Source organism: Bos javanicus, chromosome 15, assembly GCF_032452875.1.
Source record: "Bos javanicus breed banteng chromosome 15, ARS-OSU_banteng_1.0, whole genome shotgun sequence".
Taxonomy (NCBI): domain Eukaryota; kingdom Metazoa; phylum Chordata; class Mammalia; order Artiodactyla; family Bovidae; genus Bos; species Bos javanicus.
In genome coordinates, this window is record NC_083882.1 from 47,452,618 (window position 1) to 47,468,435 (window position 15,818).

A 15,818-nucleotide genomic window follows, 5' to 3' on the forward strand; every position below is an offset into this window, starting at 1 on the left:
ATTATTTCTTCTATGTTTCTATGACTCTATTTCCTTGCTTACCTTCATAGTTTTCATTTAGATCACATCGATTGAAATATTTGAATATTATTCTCCTTAATAGGGGAAATTCCACACAGCTTGTGTAGACATGGGATAGTTTAAAAAACTAAACCCAGTAATACAAAATGATGTGGTAAGAGGAATAGTGAAGTAAATGAAGTCATTAGAATAAGTGAAGGGCCTTATGAAACAGACTCAGATTTCTTTTTCTATGGGTTTCCCCCAAGAACAGATGAATCTCCAACACAGGGTCAGTAAATCTTTTATTTTTTATGATGCGCACCCTGTTAGAGGCTTGTTCAACATACAAATCATTAGGACTCTATGCATCACATTATTTAAAATAGTTTTAAAATCACTGTGGAAGTCCTTTTAGGAAAAAGTCCTCAAATTCATAGGCGTATTTCTTATTTATTTAATTTTAACCATTGATGAGTTCTACCAAAAGGTCAGTTAATAGTATAGCAGATATTCAGTGAAACAATGAGATCAATTGGTTTAAAATTTACACTCAAGAATCTCATCTAAAATATTATTTGTCCTTCCTTGCTTTTCAATATTAATGCTTTAATCTATTTCGCAGATAAGATATCTTTCTCCTTAAAAAGTAACTTGATGACTCCTTCCCGGATCTGCTTGGTCTTGACTCCATATACAATTGGGTTCAGGGTAGGAGGCAACATCAAATAGAGATTAGCAATTATGATATGGACATGAGGAGGAATGCTTTTTTCCCCAAAGCGGTGAGTAAAAATGGTGAATAAGGCTGGAACGTATGTAATGACAATAGCACATATGTGAGACGTACAGGTGCTGAAGGCTTTGTGACGAGCATCTGCAGAAGACAGACTCACCACTGCTCGCAAGATCATAGTGTAAGACATAGAAATACAGAAAATATCAAAGCCCCCAATCAGGAGGGCTGCCAAGAGACCATAGATGGCGTTGACCTTGACTTTGCCACAGGACACCTTGGCCACAGACATGTGGTCACAGTACGTGTGGGGAATGAAGTTGCCTCGACAATAGGGCAGGCGCTTGGTAAGGAAAGTGAATGGAAAGATGAGCATCACACCCCTCAGCAGAGTGGCAAGACCAGCCTTGGCAATGACAGCACTGGTGAGGATAGTGGCATAGCGTAAGGGGTAGCAGATGGCCACATAGCGGTCCAGCGCCATGAGCATGAGCACCCCAGACTCCATCCCAGTCAACATGTGGACAAAAAACATCTGAGCCAGGCAGCCATTGAAGTCAATCTCCTTCAGGTTGAACCAGAATATGCACAGCATGTTGGGTACCGTGGTGGTGCACAGGGTGACATCTGTGAAGGAGAGCAGGGCCAGAAAGTAGTACATGGGGTGATGCAGGGCCTCCTCATGGCCGATGAGGTAGATGAGTCCACAGTTGCCCACAACAGCAATGATGTACATGAAGCAGAATGGCAGGGAGATCCAGATGTGTGTGCTTTCCAGCCCAGGAACACCATTCAGGATAAAGAATCCTGGTGTCATGCTGGAGATATTGGCTCCAGACATAATGCCGGACATGTGGGGGACATTTTATATTCTTTGTCCGCAATTGCTCTCTGTATAGGAGATAGAGGTGGGGTTAGAGACCAAATATAAGAATGGTTTGTAGAACGATAACAATGAAAGCCATGAACATTCATCTTGTTAGGATAATCAGGATGGTTTTTTATTTCCCCAGCTCTAGCAAAAGAATCTTTGAACTATGTTATCTAAAAATAAATAGTAGAGTCTTACTTTGTTTAATGTGCAGCAGCAAACTTTCTGCTTAAGAAAGTTAGAAAGGATACTTTCTACTATCCTTACTGTCTCTGTCTCTTACAGCTCTTGCCTTGAAGATTATGAGGAAAGCAAGTTATATATGCAAAATTGTTCTGGATATCTTGCTAATGATAACATACTGTAGAAACTCAATAACATTTTTGAAGCAGTAAGGATTTAATATTATTGGCATTCAATCTCTGATGCCAATATCATGCTTTTCCATGTTGTGAAAATTCAGGTGTTCTTGAGAAGGAAAAAAAAAAAAACAGTATTTACATTTCTAAATCATTAAAAAGTTTTATGGCATTTTGGTAAAATTTAAAAAAAACTTTTTGATTTCATTCAGATACAGAATTCTTTTCGTTTGGCTTCTCTGTCTTTCTACCTAAAATAATTTCTTTATTTTTAAAACAAACTAACACTCAAGAAACCCTTGAATTTCTGAAGATTATTGATTGCCTATACTGCTGTAATTTAAACAATATTTCACTATAATTGTACAGGTAATCAGTACAACAGACAATACCATATCTTTGGGTTGTTATTTCTTGTAGGGCAGTAGAAATGAATGAAAGATATTTGAAGAAATTTATAGATTCAGGGATATTTGAGTAAAATGAAGGTTCCAAATGGTTAAAATTCTTCTTTTATTCGAAAAAATAAAATGATGCTTAAGCTGTGCCATAAACCTGAGTTCTCATGCAGCAAAGTCAGTGTCAAACACACCCATCATTCAGCAGACTTAAGTAGATACTTGTAGTGTGATGGCATGTATTACATGGCAGTGAAGCCATAAGGTACAGATTCTTTTCACCTAAATATTCAAGAAATTACCATTATGTCTACTTCTACTGACCAGACTACATAGAAACCACCATAGAAAGAAGAAATACAAAGGAATACAAGTTTCAGAGGCTCATGGTCTCTGCTTCCTAAGCTGACTTCATCTTGTGTGAACCATCTCTTCTAATAAAAAAGGCTCTCCCAAACTTCTCCTGAAATGTCACCACCTGGAGAAACTATCATTTTATGGACCTGGATTAGAAACACTTAAAGATAAAAATCTCCAGTGTCCACCATCTTTTATGTATACACCATGAGGAAATGAATAAAGTGGAAATGAGGTTAAGTCTAGCCACCCATAAACACAAAAAAACATTGTCTCTTAAGAAGTGAAAGGGAAAGAGAAATACATTGCTTCTTGCTAATGTTGTCTTTTGGTAATTGTGCCTATATTCTTAGCCATTGTATTATTATCCAGGAATATCTCTATCTTTTTCAAATGGCTATTTTTAAAAATTACCCAAACTTACCTCAGTGTTAGGCACAAACAAGTTCTTATTCATGGCTGAGAATCCTTAGGCGTTTTTCAAAATCTGGGCTGGCAACTTCTTACATAGGAATTTTAGTTTCCCTGGAGAATCTTCAGCAAGGTATCCCAGGTGATTGACTCTCCACAATTAGATGTCTCAGAAGAATCTGTATGAAAGAGAAAGAACTTTGGGCTTATGGTACTAGATAGGCATTTAGAAACTTTTTAATAGAAAAAGGAACAACAAAAGCAAAAACATATTAAAGTTTAATGCTTTATTCCCAAGTGAGAAATATGACCACCAAGACTGGTGGAGACAAATATCATTTAAAAGTTTCTTCTCTTATTGCAAAATAAATACATTTTTTTAATGTAGAAAAAATCTAAAAAGAAACTATAGAAAAGCATAATAAAAACTTGGAAAATCACTTGTTATTCTAATGAAGCAATAACCATTTTAAAATGCTTTATCTATTTGTCCAATAATTTTGGATTACTAATGTATAATATTCTCTTTCATATAAATTTCATACTGTATGAAGTTTTGCACATTTTCCTCTATTTAATATAATGTACATTTCCCATGTCATTCTATACGCCTTGCAGTTGAAAGTTTAGAGCTAAACTTTTCATTCAATAGTTGAAGCAAAATTAAACATTTTATTACTCTTGAATATTTAAATTGTTTCTAATTTTTGCTATCAAAGAGAATTATTTTATGGATATCCTAATCTGTTTGTACTATTGATTTTCCCCTCTTAGAATTATTAGAAATAGATTTGAAATTTGTGGAAAAAGAGGCATAGACAATTCAATTAGGTTGATAAAAGTTGGAAAAATTCATCTTCGTAAAAAAATCTTCTTCATATGGGATTTTCACTCCCATACACTATTAGTATGCTATCCATCTAAAGTATTAGCTATCATATGCTTGCTCTCTTTTCCCCAACTGAATTTGTTATTTAGCTTGATATTTTGATATTTTAGCTTGACTTAAAATCAACTTTGTTAGTAGGGCCTATGAACATTCTTTCCAAGTGTTTTTTGGTCAGTTGTTTTTCTAATATTTGGATTATTCATGCTTCTCATTATCCATCTCAGTAGAGGTGTTAGCTTTGATTTTATTGCTTGCTGGGCACTTTCAGTACTAAAATATGAACACATCTTCTGTCATAGTTTGCAACCATTTTCAAAGGTAGTATTGTTACTAAACTGAACTGGAATCCACTTGCCAGATGCACAGCAAATCAATCTACTGACACCAACTTGTGGTGAGGGGAAGTATAGCATTTATCGCAGGGCACCAAGCAGGGAAAAGAGGAAGATGGTAAAGAACCTGCCTGTCAATGTTGGAGATGTAAGAGACACAGATTCAGTCCCTAGGTCTGGAAGATCCCTTGGAGGAGGGCATGGCAATCCACTCTAGTAGTTTTGCCTGGAGAGTCTCATGGACATAAGAGCCTGGCGGGTTGTAGTCCACAGGGTCACAAAGAGTCAGATACTACTGTAACAACTTAGCACACACACATGAGTGCATGCTCAAAAGATCCAAACCCCTCGTGTCTTTTAAGGAAGGGTTTTCAAAGACAGTGAGAAGAATAGAATCATAAGATGTGTGATCAGTTTTGCACAGATCTCTAATTGTTGGTGAGGATATATCAAGGTGAAGTTTCAGGAATCAACATCAACAGTCTTCTGACTACAACCAGTCTGGTGTCTGTGTGATTGTGGTGAGCAGTCTCCTTTGGTGGGGCTCTGGTTTTTGCAAAACAACTGAGGAATGCACATGAGCCCTTTACCTATATCTTCCAAAAGGAACTGGGAGTTCTTTATGGCTGACATTGTTTAAGTTATTATTACTTTTCTTGTCTGACTGCTTTTACTTTGTACTTTGCCTCTACATTCCCTTACTTCTCTAATGTTAATTCCTTGGGCTTTCTCTTTGGAATTTGGAGAAGGACTAGGAGACTAAAGCTTTTTCTATAAACAAGAAGCAGGGGAACACAGAGGGGTCTTGTCACCAAGAAGGTTCCTTGGGGTCCTGCCCAGTTTCAATTCCCTCTTTTCTTTGATACTCCTCCATCTTGAAGGGAACAGGGGTGACGATGGCTCTGGCTACTTTCTGATGGATGGGGGCAGCATCAATTTTTCAGGATTAGAGAAGTGATAATCATAGACTTTCATTTGAAGGAATTCTCAAGTCCTAGGCTTGGAATCAACATTTTGCATTAGGAAGACATTACTCCTTTGTGACTGCCTGTCAAGGCACCTAGACAATCATATGAACATTAGTAGATGTATTACAATGAAGATGATGATCAAGACGCATCTTTGTAGAATTCCTGAGAAAACCCTCCCATCCCAGACAGCAACCAGGAAAATAAATCTTGGAGTGGGTCCTCTTTTCATTCATTTTGTAACCAAGTGGCCTTTTGAAATAATCTATTCATTAGGCTTTCAATTTCTCCTGAGGTATTTGTATATGTACAGCCTGTGGCAAGTACACATATCCCTCTGTGTTTGGTCAAAATGAAATCCAAGGAAATTCTGTTATCAAAGACCACCAGAACCAAAGAATCTAGAAATACATGTTGGGGCATGATGTTTTTTGGGCAATGTGTCCAATTGTAATAGACAGGTTGCTTATCATATCTACTGATATATTGACATGGACTCTAGCAGTTGTGATGAGGATACCAAGAATACTTTGTCCTACTATCCTACCAACATCTTCTTAAGGTGTATTCTATTTCTAGGAAGAGATGTAAGGCTTTCTGAGCTGTGCACACACACACAAAAAGAGTTAGAAAATATTCAGTATAAACAGGACCCTTCATGAGGTTCGTGACATTGTACAGGAGACAGGGATCAAGACCATCCCCATGGAAAAGAAATACAAAAAAGCAAAATGGCTGTCTGGGGAGGCCTTACAAATACTGTTGGAAAAAAGAGAAGTGAAAAGCAAAGGAGAAAAGGAAAGATATAAACATCTGAATGCAGAGTTCCAAAGAATAGTAAGAAGAGATAAGAAAGCCTTTTCAGAGATCAATGCAAAGAAATAGAGGAAAACAACAGAATGGGAAAGACTAGAGATCTCTTCAAGAAAATCAGAGATACCAAAGGAACATTTCATGCAAAGATGGGCTCGATAAAGGACAGAAATGGTATGGACCTAACAGAAGCAGAAGATATTAAGAAGAGATGGCAAGAATACACAGAAGAACTATACAAAAAAGATCTTCACAACCCAGATAAACATGATGGTGTGATCACTGACCTAGAGCCAGACATCCTGGAATGTGAAGTCAAGTGGGCCTTAGAAAGCATCACTACGAACAAAGCTAGTGGAGGTGACGGAATTCCAGTTGAGCTATTCCAAATCCTGAAAGATGATGCTGTGAAAGTGCTGCACTCAATATGCCAGCAAATTTGGAAGACTCAGCAGTGGCCACAGGACTGGAAAAGGTCAGTTTTCATTCCAATCCCAAAGAAAGGCAATGCCAAAGAGTGCTCAAACTACCACACAATTGCACTCATCTCACATGCTAGTAAAGTAATGCTCAAAATTCTCCAAGCCAGGCTTCAGCAATATGTGAACTGTGAACTTCCTGATGTTCAAGCTCGTTTTAGAAAAGGCAGAGGAACCAGAGATCAAATTGCCAAAATCCACTGGATCATAGAAAAAGCAAGAGGGTTCCAGAAAAACATCTATTTCTGCTTTATTGACTATGCCAAAGCTTTTGACTGTGTGGATCACAATAAACTGTGGAAAATTCTGAAAGAGATGGAAATACCAGACCACCTGATCTGCCTCTTGAGAAATTGGTATGCAGGTCAGGAAGCAACAGTTAGAACTGGACATGGAACAACAGACTGTTTCCAAATAGGAAAAGGGGTACGTCAAGGCTGTATATTGTCACCCTGCTTATTTAACTTCTATGCAGAGTACATCATGAGAAAAGCTGGGCTGGAAGAAACACAAGCTGGAATCAAGATTGCCGGGAGAAACAGCAATAACCTCAGATATGCAGATGACACCACCCTTATGGCAGAAAGTGAAGAGGAACTCAAAAGCCTCTTGTTGAAGGTAAAAGTGGAGAGTGAAAAAGTTGGCTTAAAGCTCAACATCCAGAAAAGGAAGATCATGGCATCCGGTCCCATCACTTCATGGGAAATAGATGGGGAAACAGTGGAAACAATGGCAGACTTTATTTTTCTGGGCTCCAAAATCACTGCCGATGGTGACTGCAGCCATGAAATTAAAAGATGCTTACTCCTTGGAAGGAATGTTATGACCAATCTAGATAACATATTCAAAAGCAGAGACATTACTTTGCAAACAAAGTTCGTCTAGTCAAGGCTATGGTTTTTCCTGTGGTCATGTATGGATGTGAGAGTTGGACTGTGAAGAAGGCTGAGCGCTGAAGTATTGATGCTTTTGAACTGTGGTGTAGGAGAAGAGTGTTGAGAGTCTCTTGGACTGCAAGGAGATCCAACCAGTCCATTCTGAAGGAGATCAGCCCTGGGATTTCTTTGGAAGGAATGATTCTAAAGCTGAAACTCCAGTTCTTTGGCCACCTCATGCGAAGAGTTGACTCATTGGGAAAGACTTTGATTCTGGGAGGGATTGGGGGCAAGAGGAGAAGGGGACGACAGAGGATGAGATGGCTGGATGGCATCACTGACTCGATGGACGTGAGTCTGAGTGAACTCCGGGAGTTGGTGATGGACAGGGAGGCCTGGCATGCTGTGATTCATGGGGTCGCAAAGAGTCGGACATGACTGAGTGACTCATCTGATCTGATCTGATCGTGTTGCCAGCTCTCCAGCCCATAGTATAACTACCCTCATGTCAAAGGGTCACTTCCTATACCACAGACAAAAATATAACTGGCCAGGGGCCGCAAGTTTTCCTAACCATTGTGGTATCATTAATGTCTTCATTTTTAGAAAGTACAAAGATTGCCTTATGAAGCCAAATTTTCCATATTCCATTTACATGATATCCAATCTGTGTGACTTTCATGTATTACCTATTGACATTTACACTTTTTGTACATGGATCAGTTGTACATTAGGGGTAGGTGGCACATTTTTTCATGTGAAATGCAGGGGATTGCAAGGGACGGATAATCACCTTTTCTTCAATGGAGATTATTTCAGATAAGTTGAGAGAGGGGACCAGACATTCTGAAGTTCCCTGGTTAATTAAAACTGGAAAGAGAATTTTCAAGGAAGAAGATTATAAGAAGTCTTGAGCTCTAACACTGCATCAAAATTGACTATTGGGACCACTGCAGGGAGATACTGCCTATGGAAGGTCAGGAGAATTCTATGTTAAATCCAACAATCACTTCAACTTTCCCCTCTGGCTAGGCTTTGTGGCAGTTTGATTTAAAATATCAATATTTTCCTTCTAGGAAGTGGCAGACCAAGTGGGTTAAGACAGAAAATGGAGAGAAAAGGCCATCATCATTTTAATAGCAACTTCCAAAGTTATCTAACAGATCTGGCTAGGTACCAAACATTTCTAAGAAAATTAGATAGGCCCATAGTCAAGTAAGGGAATACCGATAGGTCAGAAAAATGCTCCAGTCAATCACAGATGTTACTATGAAAAGCCGTAATCAATACACTAGTTATTTAAGATACTTAAAATTTTTTCAAGGAAGGTAAACTCCCATACTCATTCTATGAGGCCACCATCACCCTAATACCAAAACCTGACAACGATGCCACAAAAAAAGAAAACTACAGGCCAATATCACTGATGAACATAGATGCAAAAATCCTTAACAAAATTCTAGCAATCAGAATCCAACAACACATTAAAAAGATCATACACCATGACCAAGTGGGCTTTATCCCAGGGATGCAAGGATTCTTCAATATCCGCAAATCAGTCAATGTTATACACCACATTAACAAATTGAAAAACAAAAACCATATGATTATCTCAACAGATGCAGAGAAAGCCTTTGACAAAATTCAACATCCATTTATGATAAGAACTCTCCAGAAAGCAGGAATAGAAGGAACATACCTCAACATAATAAAAGCTATATATGACAAACCCACAGCAAACATTATCCTCAATGGTGAAAAATTGAAAGCATTTCCTCTAAAGTCAGGAACAAGACAAGGGTGCCCACTTTCACCATTACTATTCAACATAGTTTTGGTAGTTTTGGCCACAGCAATCAGAGCAGAAAAAGAAATAAAAGGAATCCAAATTGGAAAAGAAGAAGTAAAACTCTCACTGTTTGCAGATGACATGATCCTTTACATAGAAAACCCTAAAGACTCCACCAGAAAATTACTAGAACTAGTCAATGATTATAGTAAAGTTGCAGGATATAAAATCAACACACAGAAATCCCTTGCATTCCTATACACTAATAATGAGAAAACTGAAAGAGAAATTAAGGAAACAATTCCATTCACCATTGCAACGGCAAGAATAAAACACTTAGGAATATATCTACCTAAAGAAACTAAAGACCTATATATAGAAAACTATAAAACACTGGTGAAAGAAATCAAAGAGGACACTAATAGATGGAGAAACATACCATGTTCATGGATTGGAAGAATCAATATAGTGAAAATGAGTATACTACCCAAAGCAATTTATAGATTCAATGCAATCCCTATCAAGCTACCAACAGTATTCTTCACAGAGCTAGAACAAATAATTTCACAATTTGTATGGAAATACAAAAAACCTCGAATAGCCAAAGGTATCTTGAGAAAGAAGAATGGAACTGGAGGAATCAACCTACCTGACTTCAGGCTCTATTACAAAGCCACAGTTATCAAGACAGTATAGTACTGGCACAAAGACAGAAATATAGATCAATGGAACAAAATAGAAAGCCCAGAGATAAATCCACACACATATGGACACCTTATCTTTGACAAAGGAGGCAAGAATACACAATGGATTAAAGACAATCTCTTTACAAGTGGTGCTGGGAAATCTGGTCAACCACTTGTAAAAGAATGAAACTAGAACACTTTCTAACACCATACACAAAAATAAACTCAAAATGGATTAAAGATCTCAACGTAAGACCAGAAACTATAAAACACCTAGAGGAGAACATAGGCAAAACAATCTCCGACATACATCACAGCAGGATCCTCTATGACCCACCTCCCAGAATACTGGAAATAAAAGCAAAAATAAACAAATGGGACCTAATTAAACTTAAAAGCTTCTGCACAACAAAGGAAACTATTAGCAAGGTGAAAAGGCAGCCTTCAGAATGGGAGAAAATAATAGCAATTGAAGCAACTGACAAACAACTAATCTCAAAAATATACAAGCAACTCCTACAGCTCAACTCCAGAAAAATAAATGACCCAATCAAAAAAAGGGTCAAAGAACTAAATAGACATTTTCCCAAAGAAGACATACAGATGGCTAACAAACACATGAAAAGATGCTCAACATCACTCATTATCAGAGAAATGCAAATCAAAACCACTATGAGGTACCATTTCATGCCAGTCAGAATGGCTACGATCCAAAAGTCTACAAGCAATAAATGCTGGAGAGGGTGTGAAGAAAAGGGAACTCTCTTACACTGTTGGTGGGAATGCAAGCTAGTACAGCCGCTATGGAGAACAGTGTGGAAATTCCTTAAAAAACTGGAAATAGAACTGCCTTATGATCCAGCAATCCCACTGCTGGGCATACACACTGAGGAAACCAGAATTGAAAGAGACACGTGTACCTCAATGTTCATCGCAGCACTGTTTATAATAGCCAGGACATGGAAGCAACCTAGCTGCCCATCAGCAGATGAATGGATAAGAAAGCAGTGGTACATATACACAATGGAGTATTACTCAGCCATTAAAAAGAATACATTTGAATCAGTTCTAATGAGATGGATAAAACTGGAACCTATTATACAGAGTGAAGTAAGCCAGAAAGAAAAACACCAATACAGATATACTAACACATATATATGGAATTTAGAAAGATGATAACAATAACCCTGTGTATGAGACAGCAAAAGAGACACTGATGTATAGATCAGTCTTATGGACTCTGTGGGAGAGGGAGAGGGTGGGGAGATTTGGGATAATAGCATTGAAACATGTATAATATCATGTATGAAACGAGTTGCAAGTCCAGGTTTGATGCACGATACTGGATGCTTGGGGCTGGTGCACTGGGACGACCCAGAGGGAGGGTGGGGGGGGGGAGGTGGGAGGAGGGTTCAGGATGGGGAACACATGTATACCTGTGGCGGATTCATTTCAATATTTGGCAAAACTAATACAATATTGTAAAGTTTAAAAATAAATTAAAAAAAATTTTTTTTCAGTCTGAGTCCTAGTCCAGGTTCACAAGACTATCAATTTTGAGCCAGTGTGATGGCCATTTCTCCAGTACTTGTTGAAGCCTGTGGAGCTGCAGTCCGGTCAGAAGCTGACTTTACTTAAGTGTGGTGGATCCACAGCTTAATTCCTGCTAATATGGAAGAAAAATGAGGTTTTAGCACAATCTGATAAGGTTCCACCTATCAGGTCTGGAAATGATTCTCTACATGTGTCTCTTTCCAAGTTTTAGGGGTATCCAGTCCCTAGTATAATGCAGTGAAGAGGGGCATTCAGGGAGCTTTCCTTATTAGCAAATGTATGAAGCGCATTCAGAACCACCTCCAGGTTTGTATGTATCTCACAGTGTCTAGTTTCCTACCCTCTGATCAGGTGCTTGAACCCTTAAATGCTCAGAATAGGAAAAGGGTTTCTTATATGAAATTTCATAAGAATTCAGTTGGAACTTGTTTCTAGGAGCCACTCTAATTCTAAGTAGTGCAGCTAGCAGCTCTTTATACTAAGCTAAATTAGTCTCTGGACAGATTTTTGCTATGGTCTTCTTTAAAGTATGGTTCATTATCTCTGTCTTTCCAGCTGATTGAGGCCTCTATGATTCATTTAAATTATACTTAATTTCCAGTTATTTAGATAACTCTGGTATCACATCGGCAACAAAGGCTTACTCCTGTTATCATTCTGGATTGAACCAGGGAAGTTTACCCAAATCTGAGTACTGTTTCTTTGAGCAGAGCCTTTACTATTTCACTTCAATGGGGAAATGCCTCTACCCAGGTTGTGAAAGTATCCACCATCACCAGTAGATAGCAGAAATGGAAATTTCCCTTGTCTTTAGGCCAAGCTGTAGACTCTATTTGCCAGCCCTCTCCTGGTCATTCTCCTTAGCCTGGATCTTAATGCAAGGTGAGGTAACCAGGCCTTGAAGTTGCTTTCTTTTTTTTCATTGCATTTTTAAAATTAATTTAGTTGGAGGCTAATTACTTTACAATATTGTGGTGGGTTTTGCCATACATTGACATGAATCAGCCACAGGTATACATGTGTCCCCCATCCCAAACCCCCCTTCCACCTCCCTCCCCATCCCATCCCTCTGGGTTGTCCCCTGCACCAGCTTTGAGTGCCCTGTTTCATGCATTGAATGTGGACTGGTCATCTATTTCACATATGATAGCATACATATGTTGAAGTTGCTTGTTTGTATAGATCATGCATTTTTGTACCACCTTCTGAATTGTTTTGTTCAATACAATGTTGAATCCACTGGAGAGTATTCTAATTTCTTTATCTCTGTACATCTACACATGTGACAAGTTACATGTGATTGGTTAAAGTGTTCTCAAGAGTATGTAGGAGCAAGATAACTTTCACTACATTTGGTATCATCTTGCAATTTCATTCCCCTAACTTTCCCTTGGTAATAATATTCCATAGATGAACAGGAAATGTGATTTAAATAAATTGAAATATGACTGGGAGTTGCTTGTACCCAATTCCTTGGTTCTAGATCTAATCAAATTGTGTGAGGTTGATGTGGAAAGATTGGACCATTGCCCTGAGGTCTGCCTCACAACTTGGTCTCCAGACAGGAGATAGAATTTGAAATTCCATCCACCTTTTATCTCGTCCTCACCTCTCCTCTCCTGTTCTTCCCCCTCCATCTCTAACTACCCCCTCCCATGAACGTGGAGTAGAACTTTCTTCCTTCACTCTCTGCTTCATAACAGTTTAAGAATTTGTCAATGATTCTGGCCTCCTGGCTCTAATTCAGTGGTGAGTCTTAGTTTTCCCATTTATGTTGTTGTTCATTTCTTTCTGTGAAACTCATCTTTGATTTTGAAATGGGGAAGATGATATAAAATTAATTGGAAATTGTTACTTGAGTGTGTCAAAGTTTTTATTCACTACATTTTATTTTTCCAGGTTTTTGTGTTCTGCTCTGTGTTTATTGTGGCTGTTGCCTCTCACACACTCTTCCCACAGCATACGCCTATTCACATTATGGTATTTAAATTTAAGTATTCTGAGAGTCACCCAGCTGGCTGTTTGTATTTCTCTTAAACCTCAATTATCAAATGAGAGGGACTTCCCACAGTGTGCTAGTGGTAAAGAATCCACCTGCCAATTTAGGAGACGCAGGAGATGTGGGTTTGATCCCTGGTCAGAAAGATCCCCATGAGTACAAAATGGCACCTCACTCCAGTATTCTTGCCTGGAAAATTATGCTATAGTTTTGAAGTAAATGTTTGCATATTTTATATAAAACATCATTATAATACATGATAAAATATATGTGTTTAAAACTGACAGTAGGGAAAAGTGCTATGTTTTGGTATGGTTTAAAAGAGAATACTTTGAGTAAAATTTTCCAAATCCAAAAACACAATTTCAAGAGAGAACAACCTTACTGATTATAAGCTTATAAGTAGCATTACAGAGATGCACTTTTGTATTGATAATATGTTTTTAAAATTCAGGTTTTGCTTCAAAGCATGAAAGTTATCTTGCAAAAATATGTCAAGTGGTAAACATATTTCATAATCATTTGACTATGTATATAATATGATATAGGGCTTCCCTCATAACTCAGTCAGTAAAGAATCTGCTTGAAATGCAGGAGACCTGAGTTCAATTCTAGTGTCAGGAATCCCTTGTAGAAGGAAATGGCAACCCACTCCAGTATTCTTGCCCAGAGAATCCCACGGACAGAGGAGCCTGGAAGGCTACAGTCCGTGGGGTCTCAAGAGTTGGACACAACTTAGTGACTAAACCACCAATATGATATTAAAATATGTTCTTCATATTAGCAGGCTATAGAAGAATATGGGGCTCTCCAGGTGGCCCAGTGGTAAAGAATCTGCCAACCAATGCAAGAGTCCTTCTGCCAATGTAGAAGACTCAAGTGTCTTGGGTTCAATTCTTGATCTAGGAAAATCCCCTGGAGGAGGGAATGGCAACCCACTGAAGTACTCTTGGCTGGAAAATTCCGTGGATGAAGGAGACTGGCAGGCTGCAGTCCATGGGATCACAGAGTTGGACATGACTGAGCACACGCAAACATGCATAGAAGAATATACTCTTAATCAATATCACTAATTTCTCTATTTCTTTATATTCTTCATTCTGTGCCCATTCCAGAAAATCTAAATAAAGTTAAAGTCTGTGGGAATATAATTATTTCCTGTCATTTTTTTTCTATAAAATTTAGATACCAGAGTCGAAATTTTGTGATTTTATCATAAATCTTTGAGCAGAATACTGACAGGTAATTTTTCTGACCTCATGGCTGATGAATTTTACATTTATTATCTTCTTTTACATACTTTTATTAATTTTTGTACTAAATACAGAATTCTATATCATAGATTATCTCACACTCAAAATGTCTTTCTCTCCAAAAAGCAGTTTGATCACCCTTTCATGGATCTGCTTGGTCTTCACTCCATAGACAATTGGATTCAAGGTGGGAGGCAGCAATAGGTAGAGACTGGCTATTAAAATGTGTACATGGTGAGGTATGTTGCATCCCCTAAAGCAGTGAGTAAAGACATTGAAGAAGGCTGGGACACAGGTGATGACAATAGCACATATGTGTGATGTACAGGTGCTGAAGGCTCTGTGACGAGTATCTGCAGAGGACAGATTTCCTACAGCATGGACAATCATGGTGTAAAAGAGGGAAATACAGATGATATCAGACCCTCCATTCAGTACAGCAGTTATGAGACCATAGGTGGCATTAATCTTGATATTGCCACAGGATAATTTGGCCAGAGACATATGGTCACAACGGTGTGTTGACCAAGGTTTGTCCTTGCAATAGGGAAGATGCTTGATCAGGAAAGTGAACAGTACCACCATCAACACACTTCAAGTCAAGGTGACAAGGCCAGCCTTGGTAATTGTGGTGTTGGTGAGGATGGTAGAATAGCATAGAGGGTAGCAAATGGCCACATAGTGATCCAGAGCCATAAGCATGAGCACACCAGACTCCATGCCTGTCAGCATGTAGATGAAAAACATCTGCGCAAGGCATTAAAGTCAATCTCTTTGAGGCTGAGCTGAAAGATACACAACATATTGGGAACAAATGAAGTGTTCTCACTAGTATCTATAAGGGGCAGTAAGGCTAGGAAGTAGTACATGGGCAGATGCAGGGCTTCCTCATGGCTGATGATGTATATGAGCCCACAGTTCCCCATGACAGCAGTGATGTACATGAAGCAGAATGGCAAGGAGATCCAAATGTGTGCAGCTTCTAGCCCAGGAATCCCATTGAGGATGAAATATTTAGGTGTCAGGCTGGAGCTGTTGACTCTATGCAT

At 38.5% G+C, this 15,818-nt stretch overlaps 1 protein-coding gene and 1 pseudogene across 1 annotated transcript; both read right to left on the minus strand.

The window, feature by feature from the left end:
* Positions 1 to 614: 614 nt before the first annotated feature.
* Positions 615 to 1,609, minus strand: LOC133261245 (olfactory receptor 52N2-like). Its single transcript, XM_061439756.1, has one exon. The coding sequence runs from the start codon at positions 1,587 to 1,589 to the stop codon at positions 615 to 617; it is 975 nt and encodes a 324-aa protein (XP_061295740.1). The 5' UTR covers positions 1,590 to 1,609.
* Positions 1,610 to 14,859: 13,250 nt separating this feature from the next.
* Positions 14,860 to 15,818, minus strand: LOC133261246 (olfactory receptor 52N2-like; annotated as a pseudogene).